The sequence below is a fragment of the Crocodylus porosus genome, unplaced genomic scaffold, assembly GCF_001723895.1.
Source record: "Crocodylus porosus isolate Cpor-Errol unplaced genomic scaffold, CroPor_comp1, whole genome shotgun sequence".
Classification (NCBI taxonomy): Eukaryota; Metazoa; Chordata; order Crocodylia; family Crocodylidae; genus Crocodylus; species Crocodylus porosus.
The window spans coordinates 6,732,417-6,746,746 of NW_017728950.1; the positions used below are offsets into that span (position 1 = coordinate 6,732,417).

General features: G+C 42.6%; 1 protein-coding gene across 3 annotated transcripts in view; it reads left to right on the forward strand.

Annotated features, from left to right (window-relative positions):
- SECISBP2 (SECIS binding protein 2) overlaps window positions 1-14,330 on the forward strand; it is a 42,845-nt gene that overhangs the window by 5,682 nt on the left and 22,833 nt on the right. Inside the window, exons 3-8 of one of the 3 annotated variants that reach the window (XM_019554774.1) lie at window positions 2,519-2,780; window positions 4,214-4,340; window positions 5,228-5,463; window positions 7,249-7,336; window positions 11,647-11,813; window positions 14,149-14,328. In XM_019554774.1, coding sequence (XP_019410319.1) covers window positions 2,519-2,780; window positions 4,214-4,340; window positions 5,228-5,463; window positions 7,249-7,336; window positions 11,647-11,813; window positions 14,149-14,328 — 1,060 coding nt within the window. The remainder of the gene's footprint in view (window positions 1-2,518; window positions 2,781-4,213; window positions 4,341-5,227; window positions 5,464-7,248; window positions 7,337-11,646; window positions 11,814-14,148; window positions 14,329-14,330) is intronic. The other 2 variants (XM_019554775.1, XM_019554776.1) reach the window with 2 other exon arrangements.

Here is a 14,330-nt window from a genome sequence, read left to right on the forward strand (position 1 = left end):
GGGGCTGGGCCAGGCTGTACTTGGTGGGGGGGGAGCTACAGCTACCCCAAAATTCACCATAGCCCACCCCGTAGCCCCCCTCCCAACACTGCCCACTCCACCCGGCCTGAGCACAGCCCTGGCCCAGCCCGCAGTAGGCAGCCTGTCCTTACCTGCGCACAGCTCTGGGGGCCACATGCCCTCCATGCCTCCTCCAGGGGCACTTACAGTGGTGGTAGCAGCCCCCAGATGAGCTGCGGCTCTGTCCCATGTCGCGCCCCAGCTGTTCAGCACCTGCCCCTGCCCCAGCTCCACTTCCTCCCTCACCATGGGTGCCTCAATCTGCCCCACACAAGCTGCTTTCCCTTCCCCACGTTCCTTCCCCACAACAGACGTACCAGATGGACACTGCTCTCTAAGCTGCCGGGCTGCACTCCTGGCCATATGCATGCTTGCAGCTGTGCCCCTGCATGCAGCATTTATCAGCAACATTATTAGTCACATCAGCCAAAAAAGATGATTGCCGATAATGTCAATTTTCCTTTTATCGGTGCCGATATGATATGGACTGATGTATTGGTGCACTCTACTGAAGAGCTAACTCTGCCCCTGCAGTCAGGACTCAGCCACGATTCTGGGAAAACCTTTTCGTTCCTTCATTCTGTCTTCCCAAAGCAAGGTGTTTGTGTTATTTGGCAGGAAAATGAGATGCAGGAAAATATAGTGAGCAAGTCTTGTAAGAGTTGTTTATTCATAATATTCTGTGGAATCCATTGTAGATTCTTGACGCTGTTATCTTTGGTTTAATTTTGATCATAATGGCAGTAGCCTAATAAGCTCATTTATATCTTTGAAAGCCTATAAATGTTGTGTTCTCTCTCTCTGTCTCTCTCTCTCCCTTTTTTTTTTTTTTATATTTGACTGATTCTTTTTCCCATATAGGCAATTTTGGTATTGTTAACAAATAATATATTGTTGTTACTTAATCAGTGAGTGAGTGACTACAGCTTGATTTATGACATTTTCTGAATTAAAGAATTAGTGGCAAGCACCAGCATTGTGATCCAGATGCATTTATATTAAGTTTCAATTGTTAAGGATTTGTCAAACCTTAATCGTTGTTATCCTTTCCCTTTCTGAGTATAAATTTTGATGGACTGAAGTCAAAATAACTTATTACCAGAAAAATGCAACAGACAATGTAAAATACATTATCCAAAATATCTTGTATTTTTGGAATGGAATAGATAACTGATAATAGGAAGTCGTTAAATCTTTGAATTTGGTGCATTCTTAAATTTTTTTTCAAATTGGACGTGCATAAGTTAACCAAGGGTGACTGGTGCCTCCTGAGTTTGTGAGAGGGGCACCAGCGGCCAATCTCTGACCGGGGGGGGAGGAGTGCTGGTGGCGCTTCTCTCGGAGTCCCCGCTCCTTGGCTGGCGCTAATATCAAGGTGGGCACCAGTCAGTGCTTCTCTCAGTGCCCCCACTCCCTGGCTGGCAAGGGCCAGTCTCACAGGGGGTATGTTTCCCGCCCCCCCCTTACCCCTCTCTATACATGTCTCCTATGAAAGTACCATTTTTTCCATACTGATCATCTTGTATTTTCAGAAGCCATATTTAAGACTTTTTTTTTAAGTCATGAAATGCAATTCAACCACTTGCCATCTAAAGCATTCCTTATTATATTTTATCAGATTATCTCCTTTTCTAGATTGCAATATTCATGCTTCTGGATTTAAATATTATTGTACAACAAGGTTCCTTACTTAGTTTTCTGGTTTTCTGAAGTTAAGTGCAGTAGTTTTACCACTTAGATTAGAATTACAAGCCCATGTCATTTTAAGCTATCTCTTCACCACAGGAAGCTTGCCAGAATTAAATAAAGGATTTGGTGACAAATTTTAAAACTGAAATAAGGAAGTGTAACTTTAAAGAAAGCTAAAAACTATGAGTAACTTATTTGAGAACTTTTATATTTTCAAATATCAAGAAAGAAACATTAATAACATTTCTCAATCATCTGTTAAAGGAAAACATTTTAAATTTTGGAGGGGCAAGAATTCTTGTGAGTGATATCTTATATTGAACCAACTTTGTCTGGTGTAGACATATAGCATGTACAGACATTTGCTCTCCAAGGAGAAACTCTCCTAGAAATTATTTAACTTTGGTTGTTCCCAGGTTATTTTTCTCTTGGAGTGGCCATTTTTATCTTGAAAGAAAAAGCCTGAATGTCTGTAGACTTGTGGCTCATGTACGAAGCCATAAGCAAGCTTCTTTCCTGAGGCCAGATAAAGATAATACCCACAAGAATTCTTGCTTCTCACATGTTTCCTGGACCATCACAGCAGCAGCACCTCAGCAATACCAAAACAGTTTAATTTTTAGGCAATGTTGGTAGTGCCTTTGTTGGTAAGCTGTTACCTAACAATGAATAAATATCTAATGATATTTGTGTAGAATTCTGTTCTTAGTAAAACATCTTCCTTGGTATTGAACACATTCTTCCATTAAGGGATGGTATGTTTATTTAGGCAACATGTGGGTACTGAAGACGTGTCCTGGGATGGCTCTTCATCTTTCTCTCAAAGTACATCTCATAGTGTTATGGGAAGTGCTCCGCTTGGTGAATACTCCAGCTCGCCTTACTCATCTGATGTTGCACCAAATATATATCCCATAACCAGCTCACACTATGATCATAATGACTCTAAATACCACAGTCGTTCCAAGATAGCTAAGGACTACATCGAACAAACGTGTCCAGTCAGACATGGGACTAGGAATATTTCTAAGGTGAGCACATTCAGCGCTTTAAAAAGAAATGACCTTAAGTCAGTCTTTCTCATATTTTGTTAACTTAACACTTTATACTTGTTAATAACAATTAATAATGATTCGGTCTTGTAAAAACAGTGAATAGCATTTAAAATGATGTTGACGTCTTTGGTCTATACCTGTTGTTGGCTTTAAATTCAGGTTTTGTACAGTAAGAGAACCTTGGCCAGTAGAAATCATTGCATGAAACTTCTAAGATTCAAGTAAACAGATTTTTATTTATATGCATTGTGCTGTGTAGGGCTGCCAGTTCTTGCAGTAGTTTCACAAGTACTGCAGTTTGTTACATTAATATTGGCCAAAGAATGTATATTGCCTAAAGTGAAATCTCTGCCCAAAGTTAAACTGATGGTGCAATTCTGGCTGCAGCCAACAGGACAAATGCTGGAAGACTAAACTACAAGTTTTAGATTGAAATTCAGTAAAAGCATCACTCATCTCTGCCAAGTGAATCTCAGTTTCCTTGTTTAGACTGCCTGTAACAAACAGTCGAGGCAATAGAGAAGCAGCAAGTTGGCCTGAAGTAAAGAGGAGAAGCCTCTTTACTGTTTTCCTTTGCCAGCTCTAAAAGGGGTGTGAGAACAGTACAGATAAGTGGTAGGAGGATGGATGAGCATTGGGGTAAATGTGGGTGCCTACCCTTTGTAGATAGTTCACATCAGCTTAGCTAAGCTGTCCCAGAATTGGCCAGAGGTAATATATAGCAGTGGACAAAATTGGGTCTGAGTTACATTCAGAGCATAAGGGAAACACTGGCCAAGAATAGTTTTTTGGGGGATGGGATGAGAAGGAGGGACTGGACACTGGGTGAAAAGAGAGCTGGGAATAGCTGCTGTCATTCACCTGGTTGGCTCCATGTCCAAGAGTTAAGTAGAAAGAACCAGGAGGAGAAGAGGGCCTATTGGAGCACCCCCCATTGAGGAGGAGGAGGAGAAGGCAGGGCACAAAGGAGAGGGATTAGATGGGTGCCTGGGGAAGGGTGGATGCTGGAAGTTCTCCCTCGTCATCTTATCCCCTCCTCCAGCCCTTAGGATTAAAACAGAGGAGGCCTCACAACTGTGCTTCCAATTTTTGTGGGCATCTCAGGATGAATTTGCTGAAATACCTTGAGAAAAATGGGCGAGTTCTTCCGCAAGTTCAAAAACTGGGAAACTAACAAAAATGCAGTGTTGAGCCATTTGTATTATCACTGATCTGTCATGCCTTTTGCAATTGGGGGTGTGGGTGAGCTTTTTAGTCCAGGCCACCATTCCTGCAATTGCATCCAATCACTTTGTGTGGACATTTGCTCTTGTGTCAAGGCCTCCTGACATTGCTTTCCATTGCATTTGGTCAGGGCTTCACCAATCTTGAAAAGTGTGTCATTTAATGTATTGCTGTATTTCCTACAGAGGAGTTCTAAAGATGATGAGCAGAAATTGGATAAGAAGAAGCCTGAAGGAAATGACACATTTGACAAAATGGCAAATAGAAGATCTCTTCAAACTGCTGCATATGGCAGAAATTCTTTGACTCAAGGTACAAATAACGTATTTCCTGATTACAAAGTATATAGAGTGAAAATTAAAATTCTTGGCTATTTATTAGCTCCTAGTTGAGTTTGAGTGCATGCTTCCAAATCCAGAGGTGCCAAATTCACGGATTTAGAGATGTGGAAAAATGACTTCTTCAGGTGACTCACTTTTTGAGAGAGAACTATAATTAGGGACGTACTTAATTTGTGATTTTGCAGAAACTATGGAATCGGGCATTGTCTGTAAAATCCGTGAAATAAAAAAAACTTACTAAAAAGAAAATGCTGGCTTTCCAGTGGGAGCCAGTGTTCCTCTTGGCCTTGCAGCCTGCTGGGGGAGGGGGTTGCCAATGCAAAGGGGAACAGCCAAGATGGTGGCCACCTGCCCTGCCGACCAGTCCTCACCACTTATTTGCTGAGAGGGCTGCCCATCACATGGCCACACCTCTCCACCAATTAGTGGTGAAGGGTGGAGGTGCATGATGAACAGCTGACTTAGCCAGTTAGCAGTGAGGGGCGGGTGGCAGACAACAGACAGCCTTCTTGGCCAGTCAGTGGCAAGGGCGGACCCCTTTGGCCAGTCAGCAGTGAGGGGCGGGCTCACCACAAAAAGGCTGTGAAATCAGCTCTGTATGTGGCCTGTGGAAATCCCTTTCACTCGCCTCAACTTAAGTAGATCCCTAACTATAATAAACTAATTTACTTACTGCAAAATAACTGGATGATGTAACCTGTGTTGCAACTTTTGCAGAATTTTCTACATAAGGTATTGTTTGAGCTAAAATAGTTATCATGGTGCCTAGATTGCAGATGGGCGCAATAAAAATGTAGATATAATTTAATGATTTCTAAAGAAACAGTTTGCTTTTTTGACTTTGTGTGTTTTAAACAGACAGGTGTAATAAATTTGGGAACAGGAAATCAAAACAGGTTCCAAAAAGTGAAATTGTTCCAAAACCTGCCTTTCAAGTTACCCTTTCGGATTTCCCCGAGTTGCAGAGCTTAGGAAAGGGTAATGTATTGGACCTACCAAAACACAAACATGGGCCATCAAGTCCAGTTGAAGATGAGGTTACACTCCCACAACAACCACTGAGAAAGCAGACTTCTGCATTGGGGACCACAAGGGTGAGTTGCTGATTACATGTTAAAACCTTATATGATATTTTATAAAACAAATTATTAAAAGGAGGAAACAGGAGATTTCATAAACAAGCAACAGGTATCTTTTCAAATAAATTGTAGGGAAAGAACAAGGATAGGGCTAGACAGATAGAGGTCTGCTGTAATAAAGTAGGAAATTACGGTTTAGGATTAAATTGGTGACAGAGAAATTTTCATTTCCTGAATTTTGTTTGTGGCTGTACTGATTTCTTCTTTTAAGTTGGGTTAAGAAGTGCAGACTTCCTTTTTAATTATTGTTTTACCAAATAAAGTTCCTCTTTTGTAAGTCTGCTGTACTGAGTTTTTAATGGAGATTTGCTAAAAGTAAAAATATGAAAAGATAAAGAAATGGGATTGATAGAGAAGGGTAAAATGCACTTGATCCAAATGCTCGTTTCTCACTAGCTGATTGCAGCACTCAAACAAAACTTATTGTAAATGTGTCCACCATCAGGTCAGGTATTTTGGAGCTAGAAACATCAACAATACTTATACTTTGATCAGCCTTTCTGTAAGCGATACAAATAGTGTAGCACTTTGAAAGAAGAAATTATTTGATATTTTCATCCAGTTTCCTTTTTTGCTGTTAATTTAAACTCATAAGAATAGAGTTTTAGTGGTTGCTGGGCTGCATGTCTGGTTGCTAGTAACAAACTTAAGCACAAAGTTGTCTAAAAGGACTTACAAAAAGGTTATCCTTTGGAAAACCTTCTCCTTACATATGTCAGTTAAAGACTGATTTTATGTCCCAAATCCATTTATATTGCTTTGATAGAAATCAAGTTTTTCTGAACATAGTCTTAGTAAAGGGCTGATATTTATTTTCCAGAAATGCATTTTGCACCAAAAGCAATCAGGACTTGTGGTAGAGGTGATTTTATTTAGACCAACTAGATATTTGCAACAAAAAAAAATAGTTCAGTTGCAAGCTTTTGGGCAGAAACACCCTTCATCAGGCATAGGAGAAAAGATTGTAAGCATTCTCCTGGGTAGAAATGAAAGTTCATATTTCATAGAAGAGTTGAAGGTATGGTAAAATCTCCCAGGAAGCGTTTACAGTCTTTTCTGCTATGCCTGATGAAGGGTGCTTTTGCCCCAAAGTTTCCAATTAAATATTTTTTTTCCCTTTGCAAAAATCTAGTTAGTCTAATAAAAGATATCACCTCTACCGGAAGTCCTGATTGCTTTTGCCACTAGACCAATACAGCTACAACCTGGATACCTGACACCTGCAACAAAACACCTGTATATGATACCCACATCTTGCATACATCAGTGACCTATCCTTTCTTCTGTTCCCTCCAGCTGTTGTTTAAATTAAAAAATAAGGTAGCACCTTCTATGCATGGCATTTCTTTGATTAGTTCCCAGACGGTATTAATACCCAGGAAATACTCTGCACTTCATCTTTGTTGCTTAAAGCAAGCCAAACCTGTTCCAATTCATGTTTCATTAACAAAGTTGCTGAAGTCTGGGAGCATTTATGATAAATCGGTAGTGGGGAAGAGCCGTGGACAGGAGGTACTCCCAAGAAGTAAATTTAATCTCTTCATGCTATTAGAGAGTTATAAAGAGGCATCAGCTTTTGTTTTATAATACAATATGACACAGTGACTCTCTTCTAGAAGCTTTCTGTCCTTCTTACCTTGTAGTTTTACGCAATGTATATATTTATTAAAAAGTTGCATGATTTGAGACCCCTTCATTCTTATTTTTATGTTTAAGAATAAAAAAGCCACTCTTTTGTAGGAAGAAGCCTCAGTGGATAACAAAGCTGCAGTAAAAACCTTAACTAACAAAGAAGCTGGTTCCGTTTTCTCGTCTTTTGACACTAGAAGTAAGTGCTGCAGAAGCCCCAAAATATCTACTGCTTGTTGGGTTTGAGCCGTGTCTGCATCTCATTATTTGAAAGTATTGCTGAACTGTTCTCAAGTATAGAGTAAATGTAGAAGTTTGGAAAAAACCTAAAATGTGAGAACTAATTCAGCGAGACACGATAAAGCAAACTTGAGATTTCTCATTCCTGGTAGTGTTTGTGTGCCTTTGAGGTGTTCCATAATTTGAAGTATTTTTTAATTGCTATGTTAATGGTTTTTGAATTAAGGCCAACTACTTCTGGATCCTGTGCAGAGGATTTCTTAGTATAAGCAACTTCTATAGATGTCCAGCTTTTATTAAAAAAAAAAAAAATTCACTGTAAATCTTCAAGTGTAAAATGGCACAAGGAAAAAATATAAAACACAATTTTATTGCATTTTTCTTGTCTTCAAGCTTAATATGTAAACTTACCATGAGGTTTGGGGTACATTGCATATTGTCTGTATGATCCATTTTTAGCAATTATAAAACTGCATCATTTTGTAACGCAGCAGAATTATCTGCTCTCTCAGCTGAGGTAACCACAAGCTTCTTATACATTTTAGTAGCTGTTTTAATCAAGATGACTGTCTAGATTTTTCTTTGGTATCATAGATATTTAGAAAGTGTCTGGAGGTGTCAGATGGCAGCCAGGGAGGTAAAAAATCTTGTGATTTCCCAGTTGGTCTAATAAAAGGTATCATTTTGGAACCAAGAGTTCTGTTTTTTTGGATGTCTCAGACCAACACGGCTTCCATGTACACCCCGGAAACATGGGAGATGCTGAATTTTAGCCGATTTTGGATTTTAAACTTCATTGCAGAACAACAAGAAAGACTTTTTTTTACCTCCCTGCCTGCCATCTGACACCTCCAGGGAAGGAATTCTACCTGATCTGCACATCAAAAAGCTACTCAGCACAGCTCACAAAGACACTCTCATGGACTCAGAGGGACAGCCTTCCATCTTCAGCTCCCTCTGTGCAAAAATGAAGTTTATTTCCTACTTATGGGGACTTCTTACCATCTTGCACCATCTGTACTTTTCCCAGAGCCTGACAAAGGGGCTTTGATCCCGAAAGCTTGCAATTTCCTGGTTAGTCTAATAAAAGGTATCATTTTGGAACCAAGAGTTCTAGTTTTTTGTATGTCTCTATCAACTTAAGTAGTTTTTATGTATATTCAGTAGAAAATTTGAAGTTCACAAAGTATTTGCTCTGTGTTGATATACAAACTTTTTTGAGTAGCTGGCAGTATAGTAAAGAGCTGTCTTTTTTCAGTGGTCACTATAAGTCCTTGCAGATGTGCAAGTATGTTTTATATTGCTTTGCAGGTAAAATGGGTGCAGTTCAGGCTCCATTGTCTGTTTATGAAATGCAGATCAGTATCTTTAGGGGGCATATGGGAAGACTTCTCTGTTTGAGTCTCTCCCTGAATCACTGGAAATGCTCTGAACTAGTGTTCCTTGCTGGCAGAAGGCCAGCAAAGGCCACCTCTTTCCCAACAGTGTCAAGAAAGGAATACTTTTACAGCATGGTCTGAGAGCCTAATGGGACACTTGATAAAGCAACAAAGAATTGGTGGAGTGTATTGGTTAGCAATATCTTTCTTTCCCGTGTCCTTGTGACAGTGTTTTAGGAGAATTCACAGATCTGTTGGAATCTGACAGGGCCACACTGTGAACGTTTCTGCGCTGGCCACGATCTTGTGATCTCTGGGCTGCCAACCCTGTGCCTGAGCACCTGTACCACTCTAGTCCCCAGAGTGAAAGTAGGGGAGAGACAACTTCCTTGCCTTGCATGGTCTCATTTGGACCCAATTTTTGTTATTGGAATAAGGCGCTCATTTGTTTGGTTAGTAGCAAAAAATAAGTTGAAATGGCTGTTGAACCACATGTGCATTTCTACAACATCAAACACCACTTTTCATTCTCTGACTTCTTGATTAATCTTTTGGACATCAGTCTTCTGGTCACTTCTCCACTTTAATCAAGACAAATTACCTATGAACCGAGCATTTTGACTTTTCTCTGTATTGTTTCAGAAAAGTAAAAATACTTGCTACAAGGTGAATTAGTGTAAAACAATGAATTTCAATTAATCTCAGAGCCAGTGAGAAAATAAAAATAATTGTGTAGCATTTCTTGCTGAATTACAGAGCAAGGTTGTTTTTTTTTCTTCAAATAGCGTCTTTTAATTAAAAGAAGTGGTTCAACTTGTTGACAGACTCTTTAGCAGTGTGTTGGCAGATGTTCTTTTGAAGAAACTGAAAACCACCAGGATATAATTTTCCATTTCTAATTGGGATATAAAATGTTACCTCCCAACCTCTTTCACTTCTGTCAATCTCGATACAAACTTGAGTACAGGAACTGGTTGCATTGACAGATAAGCTTCTGACAACTGTGCTAGTATTGGAGATGTTGATCTTTTGACTATGGGCCCATTGCAGGAGTAGCTGGGATTTGAATGTGTAGGTGTTGTCAATAGGAGGGCTGCTAAAGAGGTATGACTTGAGATCCTTGTAGTATGATACTGCTCGGGTCTGTCTGGTCACCAAAACCTGCCGGAGCTGTCCAGACATGTGGCTCAATGCTTTTATATGACTGTGACTAGGCATCAGTAAAACCTACCTGATTTTATTTGCGTTAGATAACTCATAGTGTTGGTAAGTTGGCAGAAGGATGATGTTGGCATGCCGTGCTTGCTGAGGGTTACTTCCAGTTTTTGGATTCTCTTTCATCTCTGACTCTTGGGCCACTCACTCCTGCAGGGGCAGCTTGCGTTGCACTACTACTTCTAACCACAGCCACACAATTAGAGAAGCAGTAGTGGCAGGCAGGGGAACGGCAGTGGTGAAGGGTAGGGAGCAGCAGTAGGCAGGCAGCAGGGAAGATAGGGGAGTGGCAGGTTAAAGAGTCTGGGAAAGTGGTGGAGGTGGGTAGGGGAGAGACACCAGTGATAGTGTGGGGAGTGAAGCAGTAGTTGGGTGGGAGCACATAGCCCGCATCAGTGCCCCAAGTCTGGGGCCGGGTCAGGCAGGGACACGGGGCAGGGCAGCAGCAGCGTGGAGCCCAGGCCAGTGGGGATGCAGGGTTTGCCTGGCTTCATTGTGTGGGGTTCGCATGTAGTTCCTGTGTTCTCTGCCCGAGCCTCGTGTCTCTAGGGGGAGCCCTACACAATAAAGCTGGTGGCTCAGCCCTACTCACTGCTATGAGCAGGTCATGGGGAATGGCAGGGACCTTCATGCTGTGGAGCCTGGCCAGCTCTGCCCCTCTCCCTGCTGCCTCAGCTGAGCCCCATGATCTGCACCACTGTCCGGTGCAGAGTTCAGACGTGTGAGCCCGGCCACGTGCAGTCCTGAGGCTCACTGGGACCACGCAGCACCGGGGGCTCCACCTGCTGTGGGCCATGAGTACCATGAGGGTCCTCTGCCTGCTGCTGCCACTGGTAGCGGGGGCTATGCTCAGTGTGGGGGCATGTTTGGGGGGAGGGGAGGGCTATACGCACAACCCAGTATATACACAGTCACTCACGCACACCCCCATACACTTTATAAACCCCATACCCACCCACCCTCACACATCCCCACAAACATCCCCCACAAACCCCATACTCACCCATACACACACCTGCACACAAATCAGGACAAAAATATTTTTTTAAAATAAAATTAAAATATGTCATTGTAGATGTTTGATTTTTAGTATATAATTTGTTTGTTTTCCCCAGTTTCAAGATGGCAAACCCCCATCTGAAAAGGTATACTTGGGGCAGGAGTAGGGGCTTCCTGTGGCAAAGGTTAGGGGTTAGGGATGGGACTTGCAGTCCCAAGATGACAACCAGGTGGTGGGGCATCTGACAAGGTGCGGGGCTACCCTTGCGGCCCTCAGCAGCTTACCAAAACTTGTTAAGCGGCCCTGCAGCCGAAATAATTGCCCACCCCGGTCTAGAGGGAGTTTCTCTGATTTCCATCCCCCCCATGTAATTTTCACTTGTTTTATTTGTAAAAAAACAAAACAGTGTCACAGCCCAAAATCTACATAAGACACCCATACTCATGCATGATGAAGGACAGATGAACCTGGTACTTAGTTCAAAGAACAAATTGTGATTTTTATCTAAATTTCTTAGTCAAAGTAACTTGGCAAACATAGACTTGAAGTCCTTGATTCATTTGTTATTTAGCCCTTTGTGCATTACTGAAGGCTTGTTTCTGAACCTCCTGCTTATTGAGTCATTAGAGAAGTACTTCAAATTTAACATCTTCAACCATTGCTTTTCTTTTCCAGCAGTACTTCCTCAAGCATCTGCAAAGAGCTCCACTCATTCACATTTATCTTGGGCAACCATACCAGCACAGCCTCCAAAAAAAGTTGTTTCAACACCAGCTTCTGATGTTCTATCCAGAAGCCATTCTGACAGCAAAGAAAAACAAGATATTCAGACAAATAGTAAGGTATTCACGGAAATATTTGCTCTAAGCTTTGATGGTCTAATGGAATCAATTTACACGTTGTAGTGGTATTTTCCTCTTGGTAGTTTCTGACAACTGCATGTCTCTTTTCAAAGTGAAGGAAAATCAGGATGGTATTATAGGATGCATGATATATATAATGGAGTGTGGTAATTACCATGCTCCAGCCAACCTCCGCATCTCATGCATTAGCATCCCTGTGCTTCAAAACGGTGGCGGGGTGCTCTAGCTAAACCTCATTGAGCAAGCATTTAGTTCAAGCACCCCTGCTGCCATTTTAAAGCACGAAGACACTAATACGTGAGATGTTACAGTGCTTTAATTAGAGTGACTCTTAGAATCAATAGTTTCATAGTTGGTAGGGCCGGAAGGGACCTGAGCAGATCATCAAGTCTGACCCCCTGCCATGGCATGTCAAACAACCCCGGCAAGGTGTACATCTAGCCTCCTTTTGAAGACCCCCAGGTTAGAAGCGACCACCACTTCCCTTGGAAGTTGGCTCCAGATCCTAGCCGCCTTGACAGTGAAGTAGCCCCTCCTGATATCTAGTCTGAATCTACCCTCTGCCAGCTTGTGTCTGTTATTTCTAGTCACTCCTGGTAGTGCTCAGGGGAACAGGGACTCCCCCAGTGCCTGCTGGTCCCCTCTGACTAGTTTGTAAATGGCCACTAGATCCCCCCTCAGCCTCCTCTTGTGGAGGCTGAACAAGTTCAGGTCTCATAGCCTATCATACGGCCTGCCCTGCTGCCCCCCTATCATGTGAGTGGCCCTCTTCTGGACCCTCTCCATGTTGTCCACATCCCTCCTGAAGTGCGGCACCCAGAACTGGACAGAGTACTCTAGCTGCGGCCTGACAGGTGCCGCACAGAGGGGGAGGATCATCTCCTTGGACCTACTTGAGATGCATCTGTGGATGCATGACAAGGTACGGTTGGCATTCCTGACCGTGTCCCCGCACTGCCAGCCCATGTTCGTTTTGGCATTAGTAATGACTCCAAGATCCTTTTCACCTCTGCACTGACGAGAAGGGAGTTCCCCAGCCTGTAGGTATGGTGCTGGTTCTTCCTCCCCAGGTGCATCACCTTGCACTTGTCAGTGTTGAATCCCGTCCTGTTCTCATCCGCCCACCCTTGTAACCTGTATGGGTCTGATTGCAGCATATTCCTCCCTTCTAGCGTGCCCACATCCCTCCACATGTTAGTGTCATCAGCAAATTTGAACAGGGTGCTTTTTACCCCCTTGTCCAAGTCGCTGACGAAGATGCTGAACAGTGCAGGCCCAAGGACCGAGCCCTGCGGAACCCCACTGCCCACATCCCTCCAGGTCAAATAAGAGCCGTCCACCACCACTCTCTGTGTGCGGCCCTCCAGCCAGTTGGCGACCCATTTGACTGTGTAGGTGTCGACACCACAGCCCCCCAGTTTTTTAATGAGAACAGGGTGAGAGACAGTGTCGAAGGCCTTCCTAAAGTCCAGAAAGACTATGTCCACTGCTACCCCTGCATCTAAGGATTTTGTGGTGGTCATAGAAGGCCACCAGGTTGGTCTGACAAGACCTGCCACTGATGAACCCATGTTGGTTGCCCCTAAGCATGATTTCCCTTGCTGGCCTCTCGTGGACATGTGCCAGGATAATTCTCTCAAAAAGCTTCCCCAGGATCAAGGTAAGGCTAACTGGCCTATAATTTCCTGGGTCTTCCTTCCTCCCTTTTTTTAAAATGGGAACCACATTGGCCCTTTTCCAGTCCTCTGGCACCACACCAGAGCACCACGAGTGCTCGTAACGCCGCGCCAGGGGTCCCGCAATGACCTCTGCTAATTTCTTCAGCACTCTGGGGTGGAGATCATCAGGATCAGCTAATTCTCTGACCTCCAGCTGATTCTGACCTCCTCTCTCCCTCACCCCTGGAACATGTGTAAAAGTGCCCAGGAAGGCAGCATACTTTAAGCAGTGCTAAGTGATTCCAGATTATCTGCATCTTTTGACTTCTTTGCTTATTTCAATATGAAAAATTCTGAGTTGTGCTTGTTTCACATTCCTGACCTCAGAAGCTGAAACTGGGAAACTTAGCCTCATTTTGGCAAGTTGTTATCTGCCAAGATGCATTGTAGTAACTGTGTACAGCATATTTGCAGTTATGTATTCCTGACTATGCCTTTCTAAATTGCTGTTGGGTCTTACATGAAGTTTGCTCTGTCCATTTGGTATCTCAGCATAGGTTGGTTGGTTCATCCTTTTTTGTTTGAGCTTATCATTAATGTAGGCTTACTTTTTAATCTTTTCTTTTACCTGTATTCTGATATTGGCCATTTATTAGAAGGTGACTTCATTTATTGCTGTCTGTCAACAGCCAGAAACAAGAAATAATGCTAGTGAAACCGAGCCTGAAGAAGTGTCAGGAAAGAAGAAGAAAAGGGAAAAAAAGAAAAAGAAACCAAAACCATCTTCTGAACTTCAAAATGAAAACATCATCGTACAAGCACCACCAAGAATTGAGGT